Raw genomic sequence first — 27,899 nt, 5'->3', positions numbered from 1 at the left:
TCCCGCCACCGCCCGAGCGCGCTCACCGGCCGCTCGGAGCGCTGGCGGCGGCGGCGGCGGCGCCACATCTCGCCGGCCCGCGCGCGTCACCTCAGCGCGCCCGCGTGACGCGCACGTCGCGGGAGTATCGCGTCGCGGGAGGGCGCCGTCCGGTTTCCATGGGAACGGGCCGCCGCGCGCGCCCCGCCGCGGCCTGAGGGGGGCGGGGGGCTGGCGGTCCCGAGGCAGGTGACGTGGCGGCTGGTAATCGAGGCAACGGGGCGGGGCCACCGCCGTGAGGGGCGGGGCGGGTTGCCGCGGAGACGCGGCGGCGGGCGCCTGAGGAGGAGTGGGACGGGGCCCAGCGGCGTGAGATCGCCCCCCGGCTGGCCGGGAGCGACCGGGGACGGCCCTTCCTCACCGAGCGAGTCGAGGAGGCGGTGGCGGTGTGCGCGCACCGGTCGGGCCGCCCTCCCCGCCGCCAGACACAGCGACATACGGAGCGGCAGGTCCTGCCCGCGCCCCGCCCCGTGGCCCGGTGCCCGCGGCCCAAGATGGAGGCAGGCGAGCTCCCGGCTGGCCTGAGGCAGCAGTGCAGCCCTGCGGCGGGGACGGGCCGTGCCGCTGGTGCCCTTCCGCCCGGGGCCTGCCCCCCCCCCCCCAGGAATACTGGACGGCCCCGTGGGGGAGAGCGATATCCCGCAACGAATAGCGCGGAGGAGGCACTGACGTGGTCGGCGGCTCCAGCGCACGGTGTCCGAGAAGAGGCTGAGGCATTTGTTCAGCCTGGGAAAAAAAAAAACCAACCAAAAAAGCTAAGCGGAAACCCGCGGGTGTTGGCTACCTGGAGAAGGCTTTAGAGAAAATAGAGCCAAACTGTTTTCAGAAAACAATGAAGAGAAAGAAGCTTTAGAGTGTGGCTTCCATTTCCTCTGTTGCAGGTTATTTCACTTTAGTCCTAGTCCTACTTTTCTAAATACAAGTACCAAGCAAACCCCTTTTTTAAGTTAGAAAAAAACGACTGAAAAATGGAGGCTAAAATTACTTTCCACATCCTATTGATTGAATAAGGAGATACAAAGCTCTGCTCCCCAGGTCATCAGTGAGGTCAAACGGTAGGAGACGATTTTCTTGCTCACATGCCACCATTTTTTTCCAGCCTATCCAGTATGGAAGATCTTACACCTTTTTCCAGCTGCCAGTTTTTCTCTCTGTATCTTTTTTTTTTTTCTCCTTCTTTTCTAAACTACTTCTCTAACACTGCACCACTATCCAAAACACTAAGGAAGAAAGCCCTCTGTGCACATAGTTTTAATTCTTCAGTAGATACAAATAGATCTGTGACTAATATACTTAGGGTTTTATAGTTTAAGCTTATGTTATTTCCTATGCTTAACACAAATCAGTTTTAAACATGTTTTAATATTCCTGAACAGTCTCAATGAAGGACTTCTCTTTCTGTGTGTTCTCATAATTAAATCTGAAGAGAAGCACACAGCAAGGATACTTCCCCCCCCTCCAGCCCCAGTTACTGTTTCTTGATTTCTCTTTTCACAGATTGAGAAACTGAAGCAGAAGCTGATTGATTTGAAACAGTGAGTGCAAGAAGAGAAGCAGCAGCTGGTGAATTAACTTTTCTCTTTGTCCTCAGAACAGTGGGATCCTTGAAGCAGGCTGAATAGTTCCGATTTTACTACGAGGAACAAGCTAGGGCAGTAAACAGTTACAGGTTTTGATGCAAAAATATTGCATTAAGAAAGCACTTGAAAAAGCCACTGGTGATGTGGGAATTATCCCGTGACTCTCCAGTATTATTTCAAATAGTAGTACAAATATTTTATAGCATCTGAAACAGTATTAGGAACCAGCTGGGTAATGATGGGTGCGGCCAGAGGCACAGCAAATGTATGTTTCATTTTCACTCATAAACAGTAACTACTTTGAATACGTCTTCATTCATTACTGTTGAATCAAGAATTCTTGCAAAGAACTGAGAAAATTATTTGTTAATCAGGCTTTAATAAGAAACAGAACTGTGCTCATCTGCACTTCAAGACAGTTATCTCCCATCAAGCAGACTCGACAAAGAACTTTGTCTTGCCCTCAGATCATAAGGAGCAGAAAAAGCTGTAAGTGATAGATGTGTGTTGACCTTGGATGGACTCCAGGTGCCCACCAAGCCACTCTATCACTCCCCCCTTCCTCAGCTGGACATGGGGAGAGAAAATATCTCAACCCACAAGCCTTTTGTCATAAGGACAGGGAAATCACTCAGCAATTACCATCACAACAAAACAGATTCAACTTGGGGAAACAAATTTATTACCAATCAGAATAGGATAATAAGAAAACCAAATCTTAAAATACCTTTCTCCCACCCCTCCCCTCTTCCCCCAGGCTCAACTTCACTCCTGAATTCTCTACCTCCTCCCCCCTCACAGAAATGCAGAGGGAGAGAGAACAGGTGTTGTGGTTGTTTCGTCACACTTCTGCCTCCTCGCACCCTTCCCCTGCTAACAGCTCTTTACTATGCTGCTGATCTTTTTAACAGAAACATCCAGTAGATGGTAAATCCAGTCTTTTTTCAGTTGTTCTTCCATATGTCAGAAGCCCCTGCTTTGCATTGTGCTTTCAAAGGCTGTTTTCCTCAAGCTTCATAATAATCTCAAAATTAAGTGTTTACATGAAATAGACTGACATATCAAAACTGAGATCATATGCAGCACATCACTGATTGACAGGATCACATTTTATAGTGACTAAAACAAAATCTCAGCTTTGTGAGTGAGTATCTTAGAATCCATATTAGAATGCAGCTTAATTTAAGTTAGGGCTACACATGCTGCAGTGGCCAGGACTACAGGTCTCCAACCTCCTGCTAGAAGTCAGTGCCTACAAACTGCAGCGGTGTCCAGGCACTTGGATTTTAAACCATAAGAGTTAAGGCCCCCTATAGCTGTAGCTTGCATACATCCTTGGTGAGAGGTCAAAATTGCCCTACTCCCAAGCAAAGTGTTTGCTTAGTATGCACTGGCTATTGAATAACTTGGCGACACAGTCAGAATGCTTTGTTCAGTTCAGGTTATCTTACCTCAAAAATGATAACAGCAGAAACATTTAATGAAAAATCAGAGCTGAAAGTAGTTACTGAGATCTAAGGAAGCTACTCCTTGGAGCAAGAGAAGGGGGAGACCGGAACTGAGAATAAAAATTGGTTATACATATTGACCCTTTTATGTATGAACAGGAGAAGCAAGGGAAGGACAATGTACTTGAAACTAATATGTTAGTATTACCCTCCCCCTCCCAGTATTCATTACACATGTAACAGAAACCAATGGTTTTATTCTTCTTAGTTTAGAGAGCCATAGATTTAGAAGTTGACAAGACAGCACTGTGTGCTCAGATCTATTTTTTTAATTTACATGCTATGAACAGCTGAACAAGAGCAACGCAGAGCTAGAATTTAAAACCTGTTTTACATGTACAGAACCCAAGAGAGATGCTTTTGAAATTTTCATCATTGGTCTTTTCTTTGTTTTCCAGAGAAAAAAAACCAGGTTGAAAAAGTGGTTATCAGTGAGTTGACATAGGAACAAAAATAATGTGTTCTGCAGTTGCTTTTTACCAAAATGAACGGCACAAATCCACGGTAATATTCTGTTTCCTCAGTAGGTGAATGCTGATTTTTCCCTGTTACAGGAGCTGGGCTGGTAACTCCAGTTCAGGCGATTCCAAGGAACTCTGAATCTAACTGCGTGGCTCGGTGTGAGATACATTAACCTTTGAAAAAGTTGATAGACTATATACTAATTTTGGACATACACCAGACTGTACTGTTAGATCTTTATGTGTATCAAAAGAAAAGCAAGTGGAAGTAAATTTCAGTAGTGATGAGGAAGGGAGGAGCGGGGTGGAGAATTAACTTTGCTCAGTGCAGTGGGATTAATTTTGTTCAGCCATTAATGAATCTCTATCCACCTTGACCAAACAACTAAATAACATATATTGTGACAGTAGCACTCCTCATATACGTAAGAGTACCGTAAAGCCATCTGCCTGGTATTAAAAAGTACAAATATCCACAACCAGATTATTAAAAGTGTGCTTTAGCTCATTGCTGTCTGCACAAGAAACTTGGGAGCATGACCTTAGAGATACCTAAAATACGCCTTACACCGGGAATTCAATGTTCAAACAGCATTAAATATATTATAAGCCATGAACTGGGACATAGGAGGGCCCAAAGGGAAACCTAGAATGCTATGATTTTTAATGTAGTTTGGGGAGACCTAAGGCTTGGGGTGGAATATCAGTTTCTCTCTGTTAAAAGTTTATTTTGGCAAATTTTATTGAGGTTATGACAGTGGATATAAGAAATGTATAATTGAATGATTTACTCGTCAGTTTCTACGGTTCTAATTTATGCATGGATTTAACTCCTTTTATCAGTATTTGCCAACAAATAAGAGCACACATAAAGCTGCAGAGTATGAAAGCTTGAGGAATGGAATACAAACACAAGTTGACTTATGATTAAAATAAATCCTGTAAAAAATTGTTTGTTTCTCCTTATTCCCTTTTAATTGTAACGATTTTGCCACAAAATACAGAATTCCGTAGCACACTGAACTCACGTTTGATTCCTAGTGCTGATTTTGGAGAGTGTACTGCAATAGCTCAGGTGCCCTGGCATTCTTGCTTGCTGTTAATTTTAGAAAACAAGTTTGGTGTGGAATTAGAAACCTGTCTGAGGGTAAATCACCATTAGATGAGGATTATGTTGCTCTTACGTCTTCCTCACAGGAAATACACCAGTTTTGGCTACTTCAGCTCCAGCTCCTGACAATACTAAAGAATAAAGCAAAACTTGGTAAAATACTAAATTACACCACACCATCTAACATCTCCTCAGTCCTGGTTGTATGTAATGGATGCCACTGTCATCCCTCCCACTTTAGAATACTTCAGAATATGCAGGGAGGGGTTCTGGCACACCATCATGTCAGACACAAGGCAGTTAAGCACGCAAAACAAAATAATACTCAGACATCAAATAACCAGATAAAAAATAGTTATCAGGAGCCCTGGAGGGATTTATACAGAAAGATGAGAGACACCTCCTTTGGAGAGGCAGACCACCACTTGCAGAAACGGGGGTGGGAGTTGTAGCCTTTTTTTACACAGCCTTTTAAAAAACCCAGAAGTGAAAGTCACAGGGTCCAATTCTCAAAGATGGTTAAACTATTTTAACATAATTTTTGGACTTAAGAGTATCAAATAGCTTTGACAATCTAGATTTCAGTGCCTTCCAGGCAAGAAATAACTTAATAGGAGACAAATGGTTGACTATAAAATTGTATTTTAATATAGTCTAAGGAAATTTATTATGAGATACTTCATATTAGATTTGTATAATATAAAAGATTATTCTTTAGCTTAATTTTTATAGTGAATATTGAATAAAGAAGTGGAAAGCAGTAAGCAGTGAGATAAGGCAGGTACATCATGATCAGTCAATATCTGCAGCTTGAACTGAAGAGGTGTTTCATTAATTAAAAAAGGCAGATAAAAGGTTTGTATTTCTAGTACCATTACCTAAAACCATCTGTTCAAAAAATGCTGCTGGAAATGCAGATAATCAGAAAAGATGTCTGCACACAAATGAAAAGATTAAATGAGTGTCTGGATCAGGTGAGGAGAACGTGCAGGGATACTCCTGCAATTCTTCAGGGAGCAGGTAAGCTTGATAATAGACTGCTTTTGTTATGGAAGCTGGATTTTAGAATTGCTAAAGGAAAGATATAATGGGTTTTAATAGGACAACAGAAAAGTCACGATAGCAATACTGATTAGTAAGAAAATTAAGGCATTTTGAAAGTGAATGACTGTAGACAATATTATAGACTGTTAATTAGTATTCCTTTCCCAGGTGCATGAATGAATGCCAGTGTCTTAATGGTGATTTACCTAGAAAATTTTACCTTTGCAGCACAGAAAATCCTTCTCCCAGCACAACATTCATTACACAGCAGGCCAAATTATCAGATGCATTGTCTTCTGTAGTAATACTTCCACATATTCAGATGTTAACACTACAGACAGAATAAGGCAGCTGTACATTTTGCATCAACAACAGCAACAGCAATTACTGACTCATCTGCACTTTTCATTTTGAAAGTTATCCTGTTAGCAAAGCTGTGAATTCTAAATCCCCTGTCTGCTGCACTGCTGCTTTGACTACATGTTTGGAATCCATCTGAAATATATTTTCTTCCTTAAAGATTTTATTCTTTCCCAAGCCAGGAGCTCAGATGACCCTGTACAAAGCACTAGGATTTGGACTAGTGCTTAGAACTCTGTATATATGTGTTGCTATAATTTGATGAAGATGGATTTTCAGTTTGTAATAAAGTCATTTACATGAAGCTTAAGAGTTTTCATGTGTATATGCAAACAGAAGTAAGGCATTCATTGAAATGCTGTATGAGGAAACTGGTACAGAGGTCCTTCAAATACTGTAAAAGGAGTATGTATACATGGGTTACAGAGGTCACAAACCAGCCTCTGCAAAGAAGGAAATAAAGTCAACATCACACCTATAACAACTTCACAAGGAACAGCCATATTCTGCAGAAACGTATTAGCATGTTTTTAATTTGTAATCAAATTGCAAGGTAAGAATTTCCCTCTAGGGTATAGCAGAGGAATAAAAGGATACAAACATTAGTGAATGCAGAGCAACTGCACTAATACATAACTGTCAGTTACAAGGCATCTTTACCAGAAGGCAGGATACAAAGTGTTCACATTCGGGCTGTTTAATGAGAACAAGTAATGGTTATAATCATTAGAATAATATTATTTTCCATGGGTGCTTGAATGAGTTCCCTGCAGATCCCTTGTTGGTTGCATCACCTTCCAGGAACCAGTTATAAAAATACAGGCTCTCCAGCTCCAAATGCACAGATTCTTAAAAACGGGGTATCCCAAGTCTTACCCTTCTCTAGTAATGGGACCTGCAGTCCCTAGAGAACATGACTGTGTTTGAGGAAACATGACGAGTCATCAATAAATCAACACAAGAAATACAGCTAGTCAGGAAAAAGAAGCCAACAGAACAGGCCTGGCTGCTTTGTGATTAAAAAACCTGCTCTTTCTTCCTACTGACCTGTCTACTTACTCTCCCTTCCACCCAGACCCACATGATTGCTGTGATGCAAAGATACATATACATGCTCATGTTTCTTCTTCCACAGTTTCATTATGTTACAGGACCTGTAGGCACATACCTGTTGGCACAGTAAAAAGGCACCAAACAGCTTTCAGGTATAATGGAATTGACAGCAAACTGGAGAATACAAGCCACATGCACAAGAACATTAAGTTTTCAAGCTGTCAGAGGCACGGTGAAGGTCACTGTACCATACAGGGATTTCTTTCACCCTCAGACAAGCAATCAAACGATTTCCTGAAAAATCCTTAGAAAGCTATTTCCCAAGTGTTTTGGAAACTGCTCAACAGATGAAGACTGACATTTTCAACTCCCAAACTTGCTGTCTTCACTGTATGTAAAGTCACTTCTATGAGACACCCCAGGTGTCCCAGTTATGTCACTCAAAATGAGTACGCGTCTTTCAGTAAGGTGAAATCCAAATCTTAACATGGAAGATAAAGAGGTAAAGAAAACTGCTACAAGATGTAGCCAGGAGTGAGTCACTAAGGCTAAAAGATACTGAAGTGGAAGCAAGAGCGATGTTCATGTTCAGGGGGTCTGGAAAGAAACACACACTAAGACCAACCTCACTGCCCTTTCAGTTAGATAAGGTCGTTTCATCTGTGATAGGTTGTAGGAGAAAAACCGAGTTCAGCTAGCCAAAAAACACTGACAGCAACAGAAAACCCAGACTGTGCGTTACATGAGCCTGCCTGATCTGCACAGAAACAGAGGTCCTTGAGAAAAATGGAGTTTTCTATTCATTCCCAAGGAAATGATGATAGTCAGGACAAAGCTGGAAAGTGCAGCATAGGAGAAGGGCACCAGGAACAGCGTCTGCAAAGGCTGACTTAGTTTCCCATGGTTGGCATAACCACAGCAGGCTTGGTAACGGTGGCATCTTCCTCTTTCCATTGAGAAATTATAGTTTTCAGCTGTGTGTAGAACTGCACTCCCTGGAGGAGAGACACACAGATCAGATGTCTGGCTTTATGAATTTTTCAGGTCTGCACTAGTGGCGTAACTAACTAGTGGTGTTTTTGCTTTATCTACAGAGGGCTGAGTGTTCCTCTGCAGGAACTGTTTCTGTTAGCCTGTTCTTTTTACCAGTTCCTCAAAGATTCTGGTTTTGTGAGAAAGCCTGCTACTTAGTTTTTGCTCCCTTCTCAGATCTCTGAAAAAAATACTTGATTTTTTTACGTTGGGGGGGGGGGGGAAGAAGGAGAAACTGGTTATTGTAATATGCATTATGGTGGCTGTGATCACCAGCTGGTCTTCAGTTTCCTGGTTCAGATGGCTTCAAAGTCTCCTTACTAATGAGGTCCGACGACCATCTCCCCATTGCCATTTATAATGTGATTTATCACAATTTAAGCCAACAGAGTACTCTGATTCAGTAAGTTACCTGCTTGCCATAGAAATTGGTGTCTCCTCTGAAAGAAGCACGGGAGCCGGTGAAAGAGAACATGGGCAGAGGTACTGGGATTGGAACGTTGACACCCACCTAAACCAAAGGAAAGCTGCCATATTAACCACCAGAAATAGCAGACTGCAAAGCACTCTCCAAAATCTACCACATTTTTGTTTCCTTAAATCTGAGGCTGGGTACTGTTGGCTGAGTAGTTACTAATTAGCCATGACAGCTGTATGGCTACCCACTATAAATGGTGAGTACTAAGCAACAATTCTAGCTTCAACATACCTGCCCCACATCTACTAAGTGAGAATATTTCCGAGCTGTGGCTCCATTGGTGGTGAAGATCGCAGTTCCATTTCCATAGGGGTTATTGTTCACCATCTCAATGGCATCGTCCAAAGTCTCTGCTTCCAGAACCACTAAAACAGGCCCAAAGATTTCCTCCTTGTAGCAGGTCATGTGTGGCTGTCAGGACAAACAGCAGAAAAAGCAGCTTATATATACGATACAATGAAGAGGATATAATAAAAAATATCCTAGTAAACAGGATATAATAAAAACACACATGCTGCTGATGCTCAGGGTATTCCTAGGATCACCCACCACACTGCATTGCCACAGGCCATCCTTCAGTCCTCCTTGCCTTTCCGCATTTCCCATGCCCTGCCATCTATCTAGCCCACTAAAGAGGGCACCACTTTTCATCTCTGGAGTGCTTTCTGCTTTTACTGCCTGCCAAACCTCACTTACAGGTCTACTCTGACCAAGGGTGATTAAGACTGGCGTTGATTTAAGATAATTTAATTCAGTTCTCCTTGACAAAGTGACTAGAACATGCTACCCTTTCCAACTCAGTGTCCAGGACTTATTATATATATACTGTCTGATAATTAGCAACATCTGACAAATAGAACCATCAGTTGGTAAGTACTTTAATCACTAACAGCTAATGCAGCAAACTACAAAACATTCATTTGACAAGTAGTAAGTTTTAAGCAGCTCACAATATTATTAACCACTCTACAACAAAACTTAAGAATCACAAAATCTCAGCGAAACTTTTACTTTTGCATACCTAACAATATTTATGACATATCAAAGGAATACTGAAATATTTCAAATGTTTAATAAAAATAAGGCAAGAAAATTCTGTGATAGATTAAAAGCCTGAATTATATAACAGTATAAATGCAACAAAATTAAAAGAATACAAAGTACAGGAATAGAATTACCAAGATTGGTTTACTGTCATGTATTCAACTCACCAAAAAGCCCAACAAGGAATTGCATACTTAAATATTAAGGAAATCATACCAGCTAATTGTATAAACATAACAGAATGAATTTAGGTATAAAAAGTCACGTGGATGTGTACGTGGTAAAGAATATGCCTCTGTAGTGGTGTCCATCTGTTGCACACCATGCACTATATCGAGAGGCTGATTCAATTAAGTTGTGAATATATTCAACAACAAAGAGATTTTGTACCACACCCTATACCATTTTTGTGAAGATTTCCTCAAACATTGAACTTATGTTCTGCAAGTCCTTAAATTGCAAACCGCAGTAATATATAATGAAGGAAGGAAAATCCCAAGTTTGTTCATCATACTCTTCCTCAGGCATCTGCTGCTGGCCATTACTACAGACAGCACACTATGCTCGATGGACATTCAGTTTAACACAGTACAAACTGTCCGTATCTTCTTTTAATTGGCTGCGCTCCATTCACATTAAGGTCATTAACCTTGTTCAGTGTATGCTGCACTACGGCAAATTCTTTTATCACCTCCACAACAGCATTACAATGAGCACTTCATTGGAATGGTGCAAGGGAAGGCTGAGCCATTTATGAGCTTTCTACCTGGTGATTATTGATTGCTGACTGATTTGGGTAACCTATTTTTCAACCGACCCTGCAATACACACTGCCAAGCACTGGTTTTGGTCACCTTACCTTGACATTGCCAAGGATCGTTGGCCCAACAAAATTGCCATTTTCATAGCCCTTCACTTTGATACTACGTCCATCCAGAAGAAGGCTGGCACCTTCTTTTACTCCTTTCTCAATCAGATGGCAAACCCGTTCCTTAGCTTGGGGACTGATTAGAGGCCCTAGATCTGCTCCAGGCTGGTCTCCTGTGAAGAGGCAGAGACGCCAAATTTTTAACCCTGACAGCTTCCTCTTCACAGGCATCATAGAGATAACTACACCGGCAGGAAAAATCTGAAAATCCTGATGTTTCTGAGATGCAGAAAATGGTTTGGGAAATTAATGAACAGGAATGATAGCCTGCAAATCTCACAATCAACAAATAAGAGAAGTTGTAAGCATAAGCGTAATTTTAGACCACAGGGAAACCAAAATTCAACAACAGATTCTTCTCAGAGAGGAAACTTTTCCCCTTTGCAGGACTTTATTGAACATAAACAAAAGTTAGTTCTCCTAGAATTAATAATAGTCCAGTTCTTCAAAAGTACTTATTTCCATTTTTCCTTTTTATTGCATGCTTGCCACAAATTGGAAGGATCTTGTCAGTGAGGTTGCTGTATATAAATGGCACATTTGAGTTAAACATAGAACATAACCTCGAAGTTCCAGTTAAAACAAGACTGATCCTGTAAAGCTTATATCACAGTCATACAGCCAAGCCTTCCTACATATTCCTAACTCCAAGTCTAGGGCCGTGTTTCCCAATCCAGACAATCTGCCAGCTCCTACCCCTACACATCAAATCTATGGTGCCAATAGCTCCAAGGGACACACTGTTGTATGGCAGATACACTGACCTAAAAAGCTACAGTTGTACAGAAATACCTTGTAAGAAATTATCATAGTCTGTACCTGCATTTACACGTAGATTTTTGGCTCTGTCCACAAGCTCTGGCAGCCATTTCTGAGCTTCTCCCACCAGAATTGCTGTAGACAGGGCCATGCAGCGTTGGCCAGCTGCTCCAAAAGCAGCTCCAACCAGCTGGTTCAATGTGTTCTCTTTATTGGCATCAGGCATCACCACGCCATGGTTCTTGGCTCCCTGAAATATAACACATACACGGTCTCCTGTTATTAACCATCCCAGTGCTGCTCTTCTCTAGCTCTCTGACAGTATCCTCATATAGCAGCTATGACTCTGCTACCAACAGGCTGGCAAGAAGGGCAGCCTCATCACTTAACTATCAGTAGCAAAGTCAGCTTCTGCTGCTGGGTGGTGCGGTCTCTCTTAACATTCACAGGAGACAGAGGCAGTCTATGTGCTGAAGTGTGCTCCATTCAGAGGCATTACCATGTTGGCCTGGACTCTCTTGCCATTCCGGGATCCTCTCTCATAGATGTACTCTCCAGCCTGATTAGATCCCACAAAGCTGATTGCTCTGATATCCGGATGGTCACAAATGAAATTCACAGCTTCAAATAGGAAATAATACATTATAACTGTGGTGCATAAATGCTTCCCTCTGTTCCCATCCCCACAGTGCTGAATCTGTGTCTCTTTCTTCTGACCAAAATTCTTGCCTCTGCTTCCTACATCCGAGTTCCCCCACTGCCTGTCTGTGTACCTCTCCACCGATTTCTCAGCATGTGTACTCCTTCCTGTCCCTGTCCTCATACACCTGGCCCTCTGCCATCCCTCCACACTTTGGGCATCGCCTGGGCGATGCTGAAGTGGAGTTACTGTTGTGTATTTGTATCCTGATGCTCTGAAGCTACTTGTGTACTGTAAAAAATACCATGTTAGGAGCTAGAATACTGGCATCCACTGCATATTCAGTGAGGCATTTGAGCACCTACATGTCTCGGGAACTCTAGCCCTAGCCCACCAAATTCTGTCCACCGTATCTCCTGAAAGATTTGGTGCAAGATGGCAAAGAATCTCCCAGTCACCTCCCTTCACCTCCACAGAGGGGTGATATACCTGTCCAGAACTATCTAACAGCAGCAGTATCACACTCTCCAAGGGTACCTCCACTGAGCATATACAACCCTTACACACTCCAGTCATCTCTCAAGAAGGGCTATTATTACCTTCATGTTGTCCATGGATGATATTCAGGGTCCCATCGGGAGCACCAGCATCCTGAAACAGCTTGGCAAGGAACATGAGTGCTCCTGGTACACGCTCAGATGGTTTCATCAAGAAGGTGTTTCCACAGACCATAGCCATGGGGAACATCCAAAGAGGAATCATGGCTGGGAAATTGAATGGTGCAATTCCAGCACACACGCCCAGAGGCAGACGGTAGGTGTAAGTGTCCATGTCTTTAGTGATGGAGGGCATGGTCTCTCCCAGTATGAGGGATGTCACACTGCAAGCATGTTCAACCACCTCTGCAGCAGAAAGGGCAATATGCCACTGGATGATCTGTTAACAATTAGTCCCCAAACTCCCTTCTCACCACTGCCTTGACCCAAGTCTTTTTCTTCCAGACTCTTTTCCCACACCTTAAAACTCATTGTGCTCCAGAAAATCCCTTTGCTAAGCACTGCGAGCCCATCGTGAATGGATTCTCTCTTGAGTGCATTATATGTCATTGCAACAGGAGCAGAGACACAACAGCCCCAGTAAAAGAAGCACAGGTATAGTAGTATCGTACCACCTGGGACTCAACCTCAGACAGCTAAGCCCAAGCAAGAAGGTCTTACCCCTTTACAGCAATTCGTAGTCACTCCTAGGAAAAGGAAGGATCTAACAACTTGGAAGTGTTTTAAGGAAACTCTATCTAAGGGAACTTTCCAGGTTATGGTCACAATTGCCCCTTTTCTTTCAGGAGGAGGCTATGAAAGGAGCTACATATACAGATTCCCAGAGCAATCAGTTGCTCAAGAGACCTCCTCCCTTCCTATGGATTCTCGAAGTCCCTTTTTAACAGGAGGAGCCAGCAGCTTACGGAGGCCTCGGAACACATCTCCCTCAGCATCAGCCAGGGTCTTCCCTTGCTCAAAGGTGATGAGTTTTGAAATTTCTTTCTGAAAATGGAAAACACAACGTTTACAAATGTTAGAAAAGTTCCTGCACATGAAACAGGATGCAGTTTAATAGAGAGATGAATATCACAATGAGCAGACTGAGCAGAATCTGGAAAAGCCTATGCTGACTGATTTGCTCCTTTTTAGACAAGAAACTAATACACCACGCAGGTGACATTTTAGAAAAAATAACTGTGGGTTCAGCTTGTACTCTACAGCTTTCAGGTGTCACACCACAAACAAAACAAAACAGCAATCACGGAGATCCAAACACATGGTAACATACTTTTTGCACTTGTCTTTTTCAATAGGCACATTCTCCATCAAGGGTGAAAGTTCCTCTTGTGGTCTTTTGGTAGAGACAAATGCAGAACAATATTCCCTAAGAAGCACTGCCTCCCTGTCCGCATTTGATGGAGAGAGCTTTGCTGCACCTCTCAATGACAGTGTCTCAGGTGGCTCCTCAATCATGGCAATGCCTCATCAAGAACTCTGTAAACCCCAAGTCTCTCACTTTAATTCCTACAGTCAACTGCAACAGCCATCACACACAGCCGTGGTGTCTCACCAGATTGTCTTTGATGAGTTGTTGATAACGCAGGAAAATTTGCTGGCGACTCAGAACAGAAGTTTCTGACCAGTTCCAAAAAGCCTTCTTGCAAGAAGCCACAGCTGCTTCCATCTCACTGGCTGTAGCTTTTGGTACACGGCCGACTACTTCATTTGTGGCCTGAAGGAAAAAAAAATACACCCCTGCATCAAAACTCAACTTCTTCCATCTAACCCTGCCACCCATTCAACGGTCCTTCCACACCACACACCTAATATCCCTCTTCTGCAAAGAGCTGTATTTCTGAGGGGAGAGCACAAAAGAGACTCCTTCCTTGGTGCACACAAAAGGCCTGGGCTACAACTGGAATAGTTCTGAAAACCTGCAATCTACACATCTCAAATGAAGCATCCAGAAAACTACAAAAGCATTGCTGATTTCCAACTTGAAGTGATTTGTCTACCTTGAAGCTTCTAGAGCGTATAAGGCAAAGGTTTCTGTGGACTGTGGTCTTTTCCCTCTGCATCCTCTCAGCTCATCTGCTGTCCTTGCGCATTACAGGAGGCAAGGTTCCTTTGGAAAAAGCAGTACATGACTGTGCAATTGGCACTGAAGTTAGTTTACCTAGACCAGTAGGCCAAAGTAAGATTGTTTTACAAGCAACCTTAGTTCTGCAGTATTTTACCTTTAAAAACTTGTATTTGCAGTTTAACCTCCTTCTAATGCACTCTTAAAAATTACGCCTGCTCTGACATGACAAAAACATCAGGTACATCACTAAGAGAGAAACAACCCAAAACAAGAGAAGAAAATTAAACATGAACATTGGTTGCCACATAGAGACCAAATGAGCTTCATAAACATGGCCCACTGTTCTGATCACTTCCACAAAGCGTATCAAAGTAGAATTTTATAGAGAAAAGTTTTTAGAAACTGCTGTGCAAGTGCTTACTAGCAGGAGGGTCAGAATTCTGAGCACGATGTCATTTCCATTCATCTTTGGTGGAGGACTCAGACGAGTACAAGTGCTACTAATCTAAGATTATTTTGCACTGCATAGCGTCCAACCTCTAAATCCACTGTGAATATTATGGCTTATTATAGATAGAAGCTCTCTGAAACAACAGGAGCTTCAGAGCTGTCAGGAATTTTTACCTTGGTCTGAGTGAAATCAGTTTCTATCAGGACTTCACATTCAGCTGGCATCAAATCACACCTGGTTGATTTCAATACAGGGTGAAAGAAACCCTTCAGAAATTTGACATACTGATCACAGAGCCTTTCTATGAGCAAAAAAAAAATGTAAGCAGAGTTTAAGCTTCCTTTTCAGGAGATCAGGGTTTTACTACACAGGGGAGATAAAGGAGGTCATTGCTTTCCTAAGACTGACATTTCACGCAAAAAGGAAATTGAAAAGCAATTACACAGTGCTAAATCCATCTTAAGCTCCAAGTTTAAGCCTTTCTCAGGAAATGCATGTACTTTCCCTTCTGCCAAATGCTTGAACAGAGGTGCATACCTGTGCTGCACAGCGATCACTAATATATAAATTAAGACCATTTCACTTACCGGGTTGTGGATATCAATCCATTCGGTAGTTTTGGACTCAACAAACTTCCCATCAATGAAGAGTTTGGTGGTTGGCTGTGGAGGACAAAACACTGGACGGTGAGCCATCTTTATCCAAAGGTGCCTAGATACCAGTGAGCCTTATTACATGCAAATCTTCACCATTTACCACTATGCTGCCCACTGAAGAGTCTAGATCTAGTATTTAGAGGAAGACCCAGCTAAATGCTTAAGCTGAAATTTTTCACGCTCTCTGCCCCGTTTTTCTCTTGCTTCACACTAAAGTGGCCAAAATTATTTCTAAAAGCAGTTATACAAAAAATAAGTTGCTATACTTATGTTCATAACTATTTCAATCTACTTAATCACCCAGTGTTTACTAAGTTAGAAAACTTAAAACCAGCAATTCATAAATGTTCAGAACAAACAGTTAATAATTCACCTTGTGACAATTCCATGTACCCAGTGCACACTGTACTATGTGCTTTCTTCCCATCAAGCCACTAAGCCTGTCTCTCCAGCTCACTGCTGCGGGCATAAAATTGGACTTTCCCCACTCCCCACTTGATCCTGCAACTAAGAGCAAGGAACCTGCATCTGCCGAGTTCAGTGACTGTCCTGGCAGGCAGCACAGAAAACAGAACTTTCCAACTCAGATGCAGAGGAGAGAAAAGGAAAATTCGGGATAAGGAGTGTTCAGGTGAACAGAGGGCAGAAGGAAAAGTGAGGTAGAAGCTGTAACTAGCACTGGATAGGCAATAGAACTGTACCAGGCAGGAAAACAGATTGAGACTGTATAAATTAAGAAGCCAGAAACTAGGAGTTGATATTGGGAGGTAAGGAGAGAACTAGGAGAGAGCAAGAACCAGTTAATCATGTCACAAACCAGTGGCTTGGGGAGAACAGACAAAAGGAAGGGGAAATGGATCTGCTGTGTAAAGAATAGAAATGGGACACATTCACAGAATGGGATATAACCCCAAATATATCAGGAAACTCTGTGAAGAAATTAGGATGTAGAATTATGAGAGCGAGATGAGGACTGTGATGCTATCCAAGGTATAACGAAGTGAAAGATCAGAGGAAGAATCAGGAATATAAATGGTGTTGCCTGGATAAGTGATGATAATTGAAAGTGGAAGAGAGTCAAAAAAGTGAATAGCAATGAGAGCTGGGAGATGATAAAACTAGGATAGCAAGTGTAAACTAAGTGTTAATGAATAAGCAAGACCTAGTGATTTGGGAGGTAACACCTGATGTGAATAAAGAATAAAAAGTTGCAGATGATTACATAGCTGGAATTACCCTTGGGAAAGAGAGACAGAAGTCTGTGCCTATGAAAACACAATACCCTCCAGAACCTGCAAGAAAGCGCAGGAAAGCTGAGTCCCTTGACTGAGTTTCCTGACAGAAAAGGCCTTCTAGTGCTGGTCTAAAGAATTACAAAGTCCTACCACTATCAAGTCACTCTGTTAACCCAAGTGCCAGTTATCTGCAGCGGACCTACAAGCTCCAGTGCTCTATAACCCACGTTGACTTTAGTGCAATGGAATTTATGGGTTTTTTTTTTCAAAGTGCTTAAAAGGGATATCTAGAAAACCGCACATACAACGAAAAAATATTTTAAGCAAGTCATGAAATGCTGAATTAAGATTGATTACTCTTTTTCCATAAGATTAACCCTGTTTTTTTCTGCAGGGAAAGAAGCTGCTGCAGGAAAGCAGTCTATTTGGAGATTGATGATTTAGCTGTTCAGGACTTGGAGAGTGTACAGCCATGGATACTAGAAGAAAAAAGGCACTGTAACAGTTCAAGCTGATCCGTATTACCCAAAGGAAATCAGATCCTCTCTCTGCCACAAACAGATGATATGAGGTCAGTCCACACAGCTTGAAACAATCTTTTTTTCACACATTAGCATTCGTCATAAATACCATATTAATTTTGCTCATCTTATTGAAGAGCTATTAAATGAAATCGAAAGATCAGGGGAAAAAACGGGCTGGTGTAGCCGTAGCGCTGGAGAAAGCAGCTCGGGACGCGATTAACTGAACACACGCGTCGCCCTCGGGCGCACCCGCCGAGCCAGGGCAGACCCACAAACCTGACGCTGACCTTTCCTTCCTTCCTTTCCCCCCGTGGAGCACGGCGGCCCCCGAGCTCCAGGCACGGGCACTCCCAAGTGTTTGCTCCAGAAATATCACCGCGGAGCCACGGGGAGGGGAGGGGAGCCGGGCGGGCAGAAACGACCCGACAAGAGGAGACCCGAGGGCAACCTTCGGCCGGTTGCAGAGGGCGGCGGCGGCGCCCGGGGCCCCCGCGGCCTCCCCCCAGCCCCGGGCTCCCCCGCGCACCCCCCGCCCGCCCGCCGGTCCCGCTCCGCGGGACGGCCACTCACCACCGAGGACGAAGAGAAGGAGGCGGCGGCTGAGGCGATCCGGGAGGCAGGGGCAATCCGAGGCAGCTGGACAGGAGGGGAAGCACAGACCAGCCCAGTTCCTCAGGGCTCCCGACCGCCCCCACCCCGCGCCACGGGCCCGGCGGGCACCGAACCTCCCCGCCCGTCACCGCCGGGGCGCCGTCAGCTACCCCCTGCCCGGCACCGCCTCACCCGCGGGACCCCGGTGGGCCGCGACCCCCCCCGCCCCCGCGGCCTCCGCCCCCCCGCCCTGAGGGAGCCGCCGCGGCGCCGGGCCCGCCGCCTCACCCTCAGCACCGCGCGCCGCCGCCCGCCCCAGGCGCCGCGCGCCACCGCCGCCGCCATGCCCGCCCCAGGGTCGCTGCAGCCACGGCCCCCGGCGGCGCCCCTCGCCCCGCCCCCGCCCGCCCGGGGCCCCGCCCCCGCGCGCTCATTGGCCTCCCGCTCACCAGCCCCGCGGCTCCGCTCCCCCCTCCGGCGAGGGCCTCGCGGCCCGCAACCAATCGCCGTCAGCAAAGCCCTCCCCCGCCCCCTCCCGCGCCGGGCCGTGGATTGGCCGCCAGAGCTCAGCCGCCCACCGAGCGTCAGAGCCCGGATTGGCCGAGCGGCGCCCGGCGGCGACGCCTCCTGGCGGTGGCGGCGAGAGCGACGCGTGGGGGTCGTGGGCGGGCGGGGGGTTTGTCCCTCCTCTGCCGCGTGGGCGCGGCCGCGAGGGTGGGATCACGTGCTGAGGCGGGGGGGGTCGCGTGTCCCGCGGGTGGCGGCGGCGTGTCACGTGAGGCGGGCGCGATGGCGGCTCCCGCGGACGGTAAGGCGCCGGTAGGCCGCGCCGCTCCCGCTGCCGGTCCCGCTGCCGCCGGCGGGGCCTGGGCCGGGCCTCACACCCCGTCTCTGTTGCAGGCGCCGACCTGGAGGCCTCGCTGCTGAGCTTCGAGAAGCTGGACCGCGCCTCGCCGGACCTGTGGCCCGAGCAGCGTAAGCGCGGCGGGGCCGCGGCCGCTCTGACGGGGGCGGGGGGGGGGGGGGAGGCAGCTGCGCAGGCTGGGCCCGCAGGGGCTGGGCCAGGCCGGGGCGGGGGCTGAGTGCTGCCACCCGAGGCCCTCACCCCCCTCACCGTTCGTTTTCTCTCCCCAGTGCCCGGCGTCGCCGAGTTCGCCGCCTCCTTCAAAAGCGTGAGTGAGCGCCGCTGGGCCCCGGCCTCCCCCTGCCCCGGGTGGCAGGGCTGCCCTCGCCTCTTGTGGGCTTTAAGTCTCTGCTCTGTAAAACCTATCTCAGTTATAACGTCAGTATATGCTAGCATGATCCTTTTGGGTTTAGCGTGTTTCTTACATATATATGTATCTCATACCTGGTGCAACTTAATGTGGGAGTTACACCTTGGAAGAAATAAATTTTAATCTGTAGGAAATTCCGCTTTTCATCCTGATTTTGGCTTGTGGGTGGGAGCATGTTGTTTTTAACTCAAAAAGTCCAGGGAAAGCTAGAAAACAAGTCTAAACATAAGAACACCTCTACAGAGCACCTGTAACTCTCATATTTTTGCTGTCAGTGTAATGCCATTTGTAGTTTTCAATATGAGATCACACTTCTTTATCTAATTCTAAAAATACACTTGTCTCTGTATGAACATTTGTTTTTTTCAAAACAGCCTATTACAAGTTCTCCTCCCAAGTGGATGGCTGAATTAGAAAATGATGATATCGATATGTTAAAGGGTGAGTGTGGACATTGTGGGTGGGAAGTTTAGTTGCCAATGCAGATGGGAATTTAGTACTCGCTTAAGAGGTTTAAAACACTTCCTCTTTAAACGTCTTGAAGGTGGCCGTGCGGCCTCAGATCTTTAGCCCTCACATTTGCAGAATCTCCAGCTCAGGAGTCTCTTTATCTTGCTAATTTTACACATTTTTCATTAATCCAGTTATCTCCAAGAGAATATTCAAATATCAGTGGCTGGTTGATTTTTCGAGACAAGTATGCAAGAATTAGTTGAGGCAGTGTAACCTTACATATAGTTCAGTTACCTCACTTACCCCTCTCTTGACTGTCGTGGTTTAACCTGGCTGGCAACCAAGCACCACGCAGCTGCTCGCTTGGTCCCCCCCCCACCCAGAGGGATGGGGAGGAGAATCGAAACGGAATATAAAACTTGAGGGTTGAGATAAGAACAATTTAATAATACAAACAGAATAAAAATGAAAGAACAATAATAACAAAAATGACAGTAAAGGTTATAATGAAAGGGTGGGGGAAAAGGATAATAAATGATGTACAATACAACTGCTCATTTTGAGCATAAGTGCAGTGGGTGTCTCCTGTATTTTGAGAAGTGGCATGAATTTTTTGGTGGCCCTCAGCTGGTCAAACTTGGTGAGCAGCTAGACATATTGATTGACTTGTTCAGAGACTCTCTATGCATGCCTGTTCACTCATACATCCAAGATCGCTAATTGAATGTTAAGGCTGTACGATCAAGTTACAGGAGGGCTAGCTAGCATGCATAATTGCTGCATGTTACAACGAGTAGTTTGCAGTAAACATCCTTGAGCATGCTCTGCCTCTCATGTGAATTCCAGATAAATTGTTACAAAGTGAAAGTGAGACAAATTGACTTGCTACAAGAAATGTGCTTAAACGCGCATTATTCATGTATAGCATACTCACATATTCCTTTGCATACTCTTTTGTTCACATAGCAATGTGAACTTACAAGAGGTTACAAAATATGGGGCAAGTTGCTCATTGCAGTGGTGGCGGGTGACAGTATGGACCAGGTCTGTGGCTGTCTGTTTTAGTAGAGAACACTGGTCTTCTCTTGGTATGTTAAAATTGGGGGTGGCGTCAGTTTGAATTTCAAACATCAAAATAGATCTTGTCAGAAGTATGACTTGAAAGTGCTCTGTGAAGTAGTAAACAGGTAAGCAGTCACTAGAGGGCTGTAGACAGCGTTAAAATTGACACTTTTTCTTTCTTCTTAGAGTTGGGGAGCCTCACTACAGCTAATCTGATGGAAAAAGTTCGTGGTCTGCAGAATCTGGCTTATCAGCTGGGACTGGATGAATGTGAGTGCTGTACATAGATGTAACTGACTGCATTGCAAATCTTCACACTAAAGCGTGTGATCATAGTACATTTGTAGCTGGAAAAGTGTGTTGGTAGATTTGGCAAGTGTCTGACAGTCACAGTTAGTGGCCTTCCAAAACCTGATGAGAGAGCAAGCTTACATCTCCAATTTACAGTTTACCTGCGTGGGGGAAGCATCTTAGCAGAAATAACGAGTGGTCATACGTCAGACTGGTGTTGCCTAATGGCACATAGACTTCTGTTCCTGGCTTAACGTTGCCTTAGATAAATCAGGTCACTTTGCTTAATTTCCCACTCAGACGCTAAATCTATTTCTCAGAATACTTGCGGCAGTACTTCAGCTGAACTTCATGCCCCTGCAGTGAAACTCTCACTTGTATATAGGATTGTCCTGTCACTTAGTGTTCATACTGTTTTCTGCTTATGTAGCTGTTATTTTTTCCATACTCAGTTGTGGCAGAAGGTGAGTACTAAACTTGACCTTCATCCCACTTAAAACCAGCCAGTTTTTATCAGTTTTCTTTGAAGAAGGAGCTGCTTTAATCATGGGATTTAGGACTCTGTTAACAGGTTGATCCAGCTTTGAGGATTTCAAGAGTATTCTGTTTCTTTTAAATGCTACCTGTACATACTGATGTGTAACTTTTCCTGCTTAATTTTACTCTAGCATAGACCTTAGTTGCAGTTGCTTTTGGGCTGCACAAAGCACCAGAAGTTTTAAAACTTACAGGTCTTCCACATTCTTTTCGGTGGATAAGGAAAAGCAGTAATAGACCTTTACAATCTTCCTGACTGTAAACCTAGGATATCCTAATGCTTTCTTTGTTAACAGATCGTTAAGCCTCTTTAATTTTACTAAATTTAGCAAAGTAGAAGTTAAAAGTATAACCATGTAAAACTGTGTCAAATACAAAGATTGGCTGATGACTGGCTTTGTCAGTTAAGTTGTAGGCTTAAATGCCAGACAGCTTTGTCCTGCTAAGTGGGAGTTCGAGCAGAGCCCGAGTTACGAGTTACGTTAAAGCTAACAAAATGGTCGTTTGCTTAGCAATATTTGTTGCCTACATTTCTGTTTATTTTTACTGAGAACAAATAAATAGGGAAAGAAGACAAAGTGAGCGAACAGTGAAATAATCTGAGGTCTAACGGTTACAACCTTTAGTCTATAGTAGCAGAAACCTTGAGTTTTCAAGCTTTATGAAAGCTCTCCATGTTTGTAACTTCTTGTTGCTGAAGTGCATTTTCCTTTAAGCAGTAATACATTGAATGCTTTGTCTGTCATAATATAAATTTATCTTAGGAAAATTTTCACAGAAAATTAGGTGCGGAGTTTGAACAGAGCTTCTGAGGACTGGTTTTCCTAATACGGTCTTTAAGTTCTTTTCTTTTACAGACTTAGGTAAGTGAGAGAACAAGAAGAAAAACCCAAAAGATCTGTTCATTAAAGTTAAGGGAAGCTGTGATTTTAGTCCAGAGGTATTGGATTTGATTATGTCTTTGTGTGTAGAAATTTAATAAGTCCCCTTTTGACTCGACTGTTAATTGAAGTCATGATTACAGCGCTGCTGCCCGTCCCCTTCAGGTGGCAGCATGAGGCTTCCCGCAGCAGCCTTGCTGCTTCATAATGAAACCATGCCGGTTCAGTCATGGTCTGAAGTTCTTCCTGAGATTGTTTTTGGTGACATAGTTCCTGTTCTGAACGTGCACTGTCTTTTTTAACAGTATTTCCAAACGTTTCAATACGTTTCAAACTGTATTGAGAGTGAGAAACAATTCTGCCTCATTGTGTTAGCAACTTTTCCTTCCAGCTCTCCTCTTCTACATCCTGTCTCAAATCCTTTATATTTTCAAAGACTTCTGTTTTCATCTAGGTTACTGATGAAATGCTGTGCAGGACCAGAGTGATTCCTGGGTGCTCCATGGCAAAACGTATCTATCGAGTGACTTTGTAATTTTGGTGCCAGTCTGTTACTGAACCACGTCACAGCACACTTCATGTTAATTTTGCATTAGAATTCATTAGGCAAAGTGACGTGTGGGACTGGGTACCTTTTGAAAAGTTTTTTCATCAAAGTACTATTTCAACACTGCAGCTGAAATCTAAGCAATGGATTTGATATGATGTAGTTTGATAAATTAATATACTGAATTCAGGCCCTGTTCCTTAAATTCATGTTAACTGTCTTACTATTTTCTCTATATAAGCAGGCCCTTGACAAACTTGGAACAAATGTGTTGAATGCTCTGTCCATCTTTGCTGCTTTCATCTAGGAATGGTTGAATACTATTACCTGGATTCCACATTCTTATTGTATATAATTCCTGAAGTCCCTAACTTTTTGGCCATGGATTTCTCAGTTCCTGTTCTAGTTGCTTGCTTCTCACAGATTTATGTTCTTTACAACTGACTTCTTCCCTCTTTTTTCCATAGGGTTATCTTTACTTTCTATAACCCTGGCTATTTTGTTGAACATCCCATGGCTTCTGTGAATTAAATTAAATTGTTAACATATAACTTAGATTTTCTTTCCAGCTTGTTTGACACCTGGTTTGATTTACAGTTGTCCTCCACTTTTAAAAATAGCCAGTTTTAGGGTCGCTGCTATTTACTGGTCTGCACTTTTGAGCATTATATTCCTGTGTGATTTAAATAATTGTATCTTAGTACAGAGTTCTGTGAAAGTGTTTCTTTATCAGGTGAAACTGGATAGACTTGCACTGCTTGGATTGTAACAATAAGTTCAAAAAACAGTGAACTAGAAACTTCAGAGGTGACTTTTACTGCTAAAAGTCTGAGCTTCCAGCCTGAATGACATTCACTGTATAATGCTAACAGAGCTGGTATTTTATATGGGCATCTGAGGGGTCAGGCTTCTTACCCTCTGTTACGATTTCTGTGCAGTATAGCACATACCTGTTTAGACTGCAGTAGCATTATCTGGTAACACATCAGCCTGAGAATGTGGGATGATAATATCAAAGGAGGCCTTTGACAACTGAAGTGGTTAATGCCATTTTTGATAATGCCAGTTCCCTCCTCCCTGCCTGAGGGTTCAGTCACTTCTTTTTGAATAAGGTAACTGTTGAGCTGTCCAGGCATGTGTCCAATTCTTCTGGCTTCAGTAGTACCTAATACATTTAGTGTCTATTCAGACAAAATAAATTGCATATTTTTGGTGTTGTTTTACCTTTGCAGTTTAAGAAGGCTTCTGTTTGGTGGATATTTTGCAACTTTGTTATTTCTATTTTTTTTTTTTTAACTAAATGGATAATGCTTTTTAGAAAATATATTTCTGACTGGTGGCTGTATGGTCTCCTGTATTTCCACTTCCCTTTTACTAAGGTGCAGGCCATTAAACTGCCAATAAAAGATGGGGTAGATCACATAAATCAGCATTTCTTATTTGCACCTGTTAATTTGCTGATGACTTTGAACACCTTTGTTGTGGATCAGAAAGCATCTCCAAGGTGATCGTGGGGACTCTCTTCTTCAGCTGTCATCCTAGCATGCTAGTAGGTGGGTTCTTGCTCACTCATGTCTGTTCCTTGCAGAATATTCTTCCATTCCTTAGCACAGAATTCATCTCAAGGATAGCCTTCCCTGAATGAAGCAGGATTTTTGTAGCATGAGCCAATGATTTAATTTTTTATTTTTTATTTTTACTCTCCTCTTAAAGGATAGGCTATCTTAGATCTCCGGTTTGTGTATTTATTCTTTGCTACAGGGTGGTTCTGGAGTTCTCCAGCAGCTTCCATGCTCAGGACCTCATATCGATAATAATAACAATAATCATAGTAAAATCTTTTAAAAATAAATTGGTTTCAACATCTCTTCCGAGGTCTCAGCTTGTGTTTCCTTGCCTCCTTTTTAAGCTATGCAAAATTCTACCTTGCCCTCTTGCTTGTTACTGCTTTTCTCTTTGCTTTAGTGCTCTTGGAAGAGCTTCTATTTTCCTTCTGTTAAAGAGTTATTTTATTGGTTAAAATACATCAAAACCATGTTTAGTATTAAAGTCCTTCCTTGTGTGGATTTTTTTGTCCCTGTTAATGTGGGTGGGTATTGTAAGGGTGGGAGAAGAGACAGGGCTCAATGAACACACCTACTTTTGGTTCATGTAGTTAGGGTGACTTTGGGAGGTATAGTATCACTGCTGAATGTGAGCTACAGCCAGTGAGTCTCATCTCTGCTGTTGGCAGAAGTCTAGAAAAAGAAAAGGTGTAGGCATATTGCCTTGTTACGGGCTCTTTCACTCCCCATGTCCCTCCAGCTTTGCCTGGAGCAGGGTAGTAAGCACTGCAGAATGAGAAGACCCCAGCTGATGTGGCAAGCAGGTGGGAGGTAGTTGTTACCTGGGAACCCAGTCACAGATCCTGACTCAATGTTTGTGGCCCACAAAGCAGCAAGTTTCAAAACAGTTTGTGTAAATAACTGCAAATCTAGATACCCAGCTCAGTTTTTCCACTTCTATGACCCATTCACAGCAACTGAGTCAAAGTTGACTTTAGGAGATTGTTAAACTCTTGGTTTCATGAGCTAACAGCTCTGGGAAGTACATACGTTGCTAGTAAGCAAACTTAACTTGGTGTTAAGAGGTTTTTATTATCCTTGACTGCGGTTACTTTTAAAGATCTGCTGTGTCATCCCTTTGAGCATACATAGAGAGGTGTATCTGAACTACAGAGAAAAATACATTTTCTTAAAAAAAAACCCAACTGTTTTTTTCCTAAACTTTGGAACAAACCTATGTGTAAAAGTAACAGATGGGTAGGATGGGGAAGCAGGTAAAGCACCATGTCACCGAAGGAATATGGTTGTCCAGGGACTTTCTAAAGGCCTTGCTATCACCTCCCTGTGAATCTCTGTTATTATTCAGATAACACCTGCTATGACCTGCTATGCTGGTTCAGAAGTCCTAAAATGTGTGTGGGTGTGTGTTTATATCTGGTATCACAACCATGCTTACAAACTCTCTGGCATCAGTGAGATTTTATCTGGCTGCTAAGTTATCACATTATAGCTTTGATGATATCACTAGTGCAAGACCTCCTGAAAAGCCTGGTCTTTTTAAGCACATATGTTTGTGGAGGTGATGGGACTTTTGTGCAGTATCTGCCTTAAATGTTAGAAAATTTGGGATAACTGACCCCATATACGTGAATGCCATTTGTAATTTCCTGGTCAGTGACTTTTGCTAGTCTGCTCTCTTATGTTAAAGTGAATTTTTATTTGGAGTTGAAGCTGTTTTGTGCTTTTCCTCCTGTAAAATTAGGATCGTAAGAATGGCTGTTATCCAGCGTCAAATCCTCACGCTCAAGAGCAACGCGACAGTTACTGAACATGCTCAACCAAGTCTCCCTATTTATAGCCTCCCATAGTTTTGTGTGCCCTGGCTTTCACTGGACTCTAGCCTTTGCTTCTGTTTTCTTTGTGATGCTGATTTGTTTTCCTTATGTTTTCAAGCAAATTAAATACTAAGGGTACAGTGAAAGAGCTATTTGATGCTAGCTATCAAGGGCCCAAGAATTAGACCTGGATGATCTGGGAGGTGTCAGGTGAGCAGCAAAAAGTTGCCCATCTTTTAGCAGCACAGACTGATAAAGGAAAAGTCAGTCAGGGTTTAGTCCGTTAGTGATAATTTTTGTTAATAGGAAGAATGAGTAAATGACTAGGAGTTTTTAGCCTGGAGAGAGACAACTGGTGCAGTATGTGAAAAAGATCTGTAAAACTGATTAATGCAGAGAAAGTGTGAACAGGGAATGGCTCTTCGCTGTTTCTCATAGTACGGGAGTCAGGACAGACATGGGGAGATACTTGCACTGTGCATTAAATTCTGAACTCATCGCCACTGGAGGTTGTGGGCATGGAGTTTATCTCGCTTAATAAATGAGATAAATTATTGGAAGATAAATCCATCAAGAGTGTCCAACTAAGAAAAGTCACCAGTGGTTTGGAAATCTTGGAGATGCAGAAAACTGGGAAAGATTACGAGACAGGTACAGCTATGTGCTTCCCTGCTCTTGTGCTTTCCTATATGCGTTTGCCATTGGCATGTCAGAGTCAAGGTGGTGGACCTTTTGTTTGACAGTGGCTTTTTTTGTTTGTTTATTTATTTTAGTAATAGGCTATACTGCATGGTAGTTAAGCAAACTGCTACCAGAAATCACTGAGGTGTCCCTGTAATGCAGAGACCCTTCCAGAGACAGCAGGAGACAGATAGGTGCGTGAATGAGGAACAGCTACCTTGCTCCCAAGTTAAGCTGTCCTTGGTTGTGAATTGTAGTCCTCTGCAGCCTCAGCAGCCTCTGAAATTTCTGGAAAATCATAAAGGAGTCCTTCTGAACTCCAACCTATTTACAGATTGCCATTCTTTCTCAGATTGGTAGTCTTTGGTTTTTCATTTCTCTCTATGCTGTCTATCGTGATCTCTTGCCTGCAAGTTCAGCTTTTTGTAGGTTCGGAGGGGCAGAGCAGTTCATCTTTTTCCTTAAGCAGGATTTAACTGTAGCATATTTTGAAAAACACATACTAGTTCTGCCTATGATCCTTGCAGGTTACTCTTGACATGGATAATTTCAAAGCTAGGCTATCTCTTCCCTACATGGTAGAATGTGAACTCACTCATTGGGTTGTTGGTTTTTTTGGGGTTGGTTTTTTTTTTAAATTTTTTGCCTTCCTTTTTTGATGCTGATTGTAGGCAGGTT

At 43.6% G+C, this 27,899-nt stretch overlaps 3 protein-coding genes across 13 annotated transcripts in view; 1 reads left to right on the top strand and 2 right to left on the bottom strand.

The window, feature by feature from the left end:
- Positions 1-130, bottom strand: part of ENTPD5 (ectonucleoside triphosphate diphosphohydrolase 5 (inactive)) — a 29,918-nt gene extending 29,788 nt beyond the window's left edge. For 2 of the 4 annotated variants that reach the window (XR_008823168.1, XR_008823169.1), the window contains exon 1: positions 27-130. The gene's annotated coding sequence lies outside the window, so the exon portion shown is untranslated. The remainder of the gene's footprint in view (positions 1-26) is intronic. The other 2 variants (XM_056347336.1, XM_056347338.1) reach the window with 2 other exon arrangements.
- Positions 131-6,607: 6,477 nt separating this feature from the next.
- ALDH6A1 (aldehyde dehydrogenase 6 family member A1) lies at positions 6,608-18,515 on the bottom strand. Of its 2 annotated transcripts, XM_056347917.1 has the most exons (12): positions 18,405-18,515; positions 18,096-18,161; positions 15,698-15,772; positions 14,147-14,308; positions 13,500-13,578; positions 12,637-12,939; positions 11,897-12,018; positions 11,458-11,647; positions 10,570-10,751; positions 8,898-9,077; positions 8,601-8,699; positions 6,608-8,151 (listed from the first exon to the last, which is right to left on the bottom strand). In XM_056347917.1, exons 1-12 carry the CDS (start codon positions 18,459-18,461, stop codon positions 8,047-8,049), a joined length of 1,620 nt encoding a protein of 539 aa, XP_056203892.1. In that variant the 5' UTR covers positions 18,462-18,515; the 3' UTR covers positions 6,608-8,046. The 2 variants fall into 2 exon arrangements, with proteins under 2 accessions (XP_056203892.1, XP_056203894.1); XM_056347919.1 differs by lacking the exons at positions 15,698-15,772; positions 18,096-18,161; positions 18,405-18,515 and adding an exon at positions 15,284-15,395.
- Positions 18,516-18,722: 207 nt separating this feature from the next.
- LIN52 (lin-52 DREAM MuvB core complex component) overlaps positions 18,723-27,899 on the top strand; it is a 62,195-nt gene continuing 53,018 nt past the window's right edge. The window contains exons 1-6 of one of the 7 annotated variants that reach the window (XR_008823317.1): positions 18,735-18,924; positions 19,017-19,091; positions 19,251-19,288; positions 19,765-19,831; positions 21,092-21,175; positions 23,069-24,714. Coding sequence is in view for 6 of the 7 variants with exons in the window: in XM_056347921.1 (XP_056203896.1) it covers positions 18,906-18,924; positions 19,017-19,091; positions 19,251-19,288; positions 19,765-19,831; positions 21,092-21,175 (283 nt within the window). In the remaining variant the exon portion in view is untranslated. Of the gene's footprint in view, positions 18,925-19,016; positions 19,092-19,250; positions 19,289-19,764; positions 19,832-21,091; positions 21,176-23,068; positions 24,715-27,899 lie in introns of all 7 variants that reach the window. The other 6 variants (XM_056347921.1, XM_056347922.1, XM_056347920.1 and 3 more) reach the window with 6 other exon arrangements.

The sequence above is a fragment of the Falco biarmicus genome, chromosome 7 (assembly GCF_023638135.1).
Source record: "Falco biarmicus isolate bFalBia1 chromosome 7, bFalBia1.pri, whole genome shotgun sequence".
NCBI lineage: Eukaryota > Metazoa > Chordata > Aves > Falconiformes > Falconidae > Falco > Falco biarmicus.
The sequence above is the reverse complement of the archived record's forward strand: the minus strand, read 5'-3'. Positions and strand labels throughout refer to the sequence as shown.

Excerpts from the sequence above, each read along its gene's own strand:
- ALDH6A1 (XM_056347917.1), bottom strand. The coding sequence starts at position 18,461 with ATGGCGGCGGCGGTGGCGCGCGGCGCCTGGGGCGGGCGGCGGCGCGCG. Across the intron at positions 15,773-18,095 it reads CCTTCTCTTCGTCCTCGGTG|CCAACCACCAAACTCTTCAT; the intron begins GTGAGTGGCCGT and ends TGTCCTCCACAG. Across the intron at positions 11,648-11,896 it reads AGAGAGTCCAGGCCAACATG|GGAGCCAAGAACCATGGCGT; the intron begins GTAATGCCTCTG and ends GTTATATTTCAG.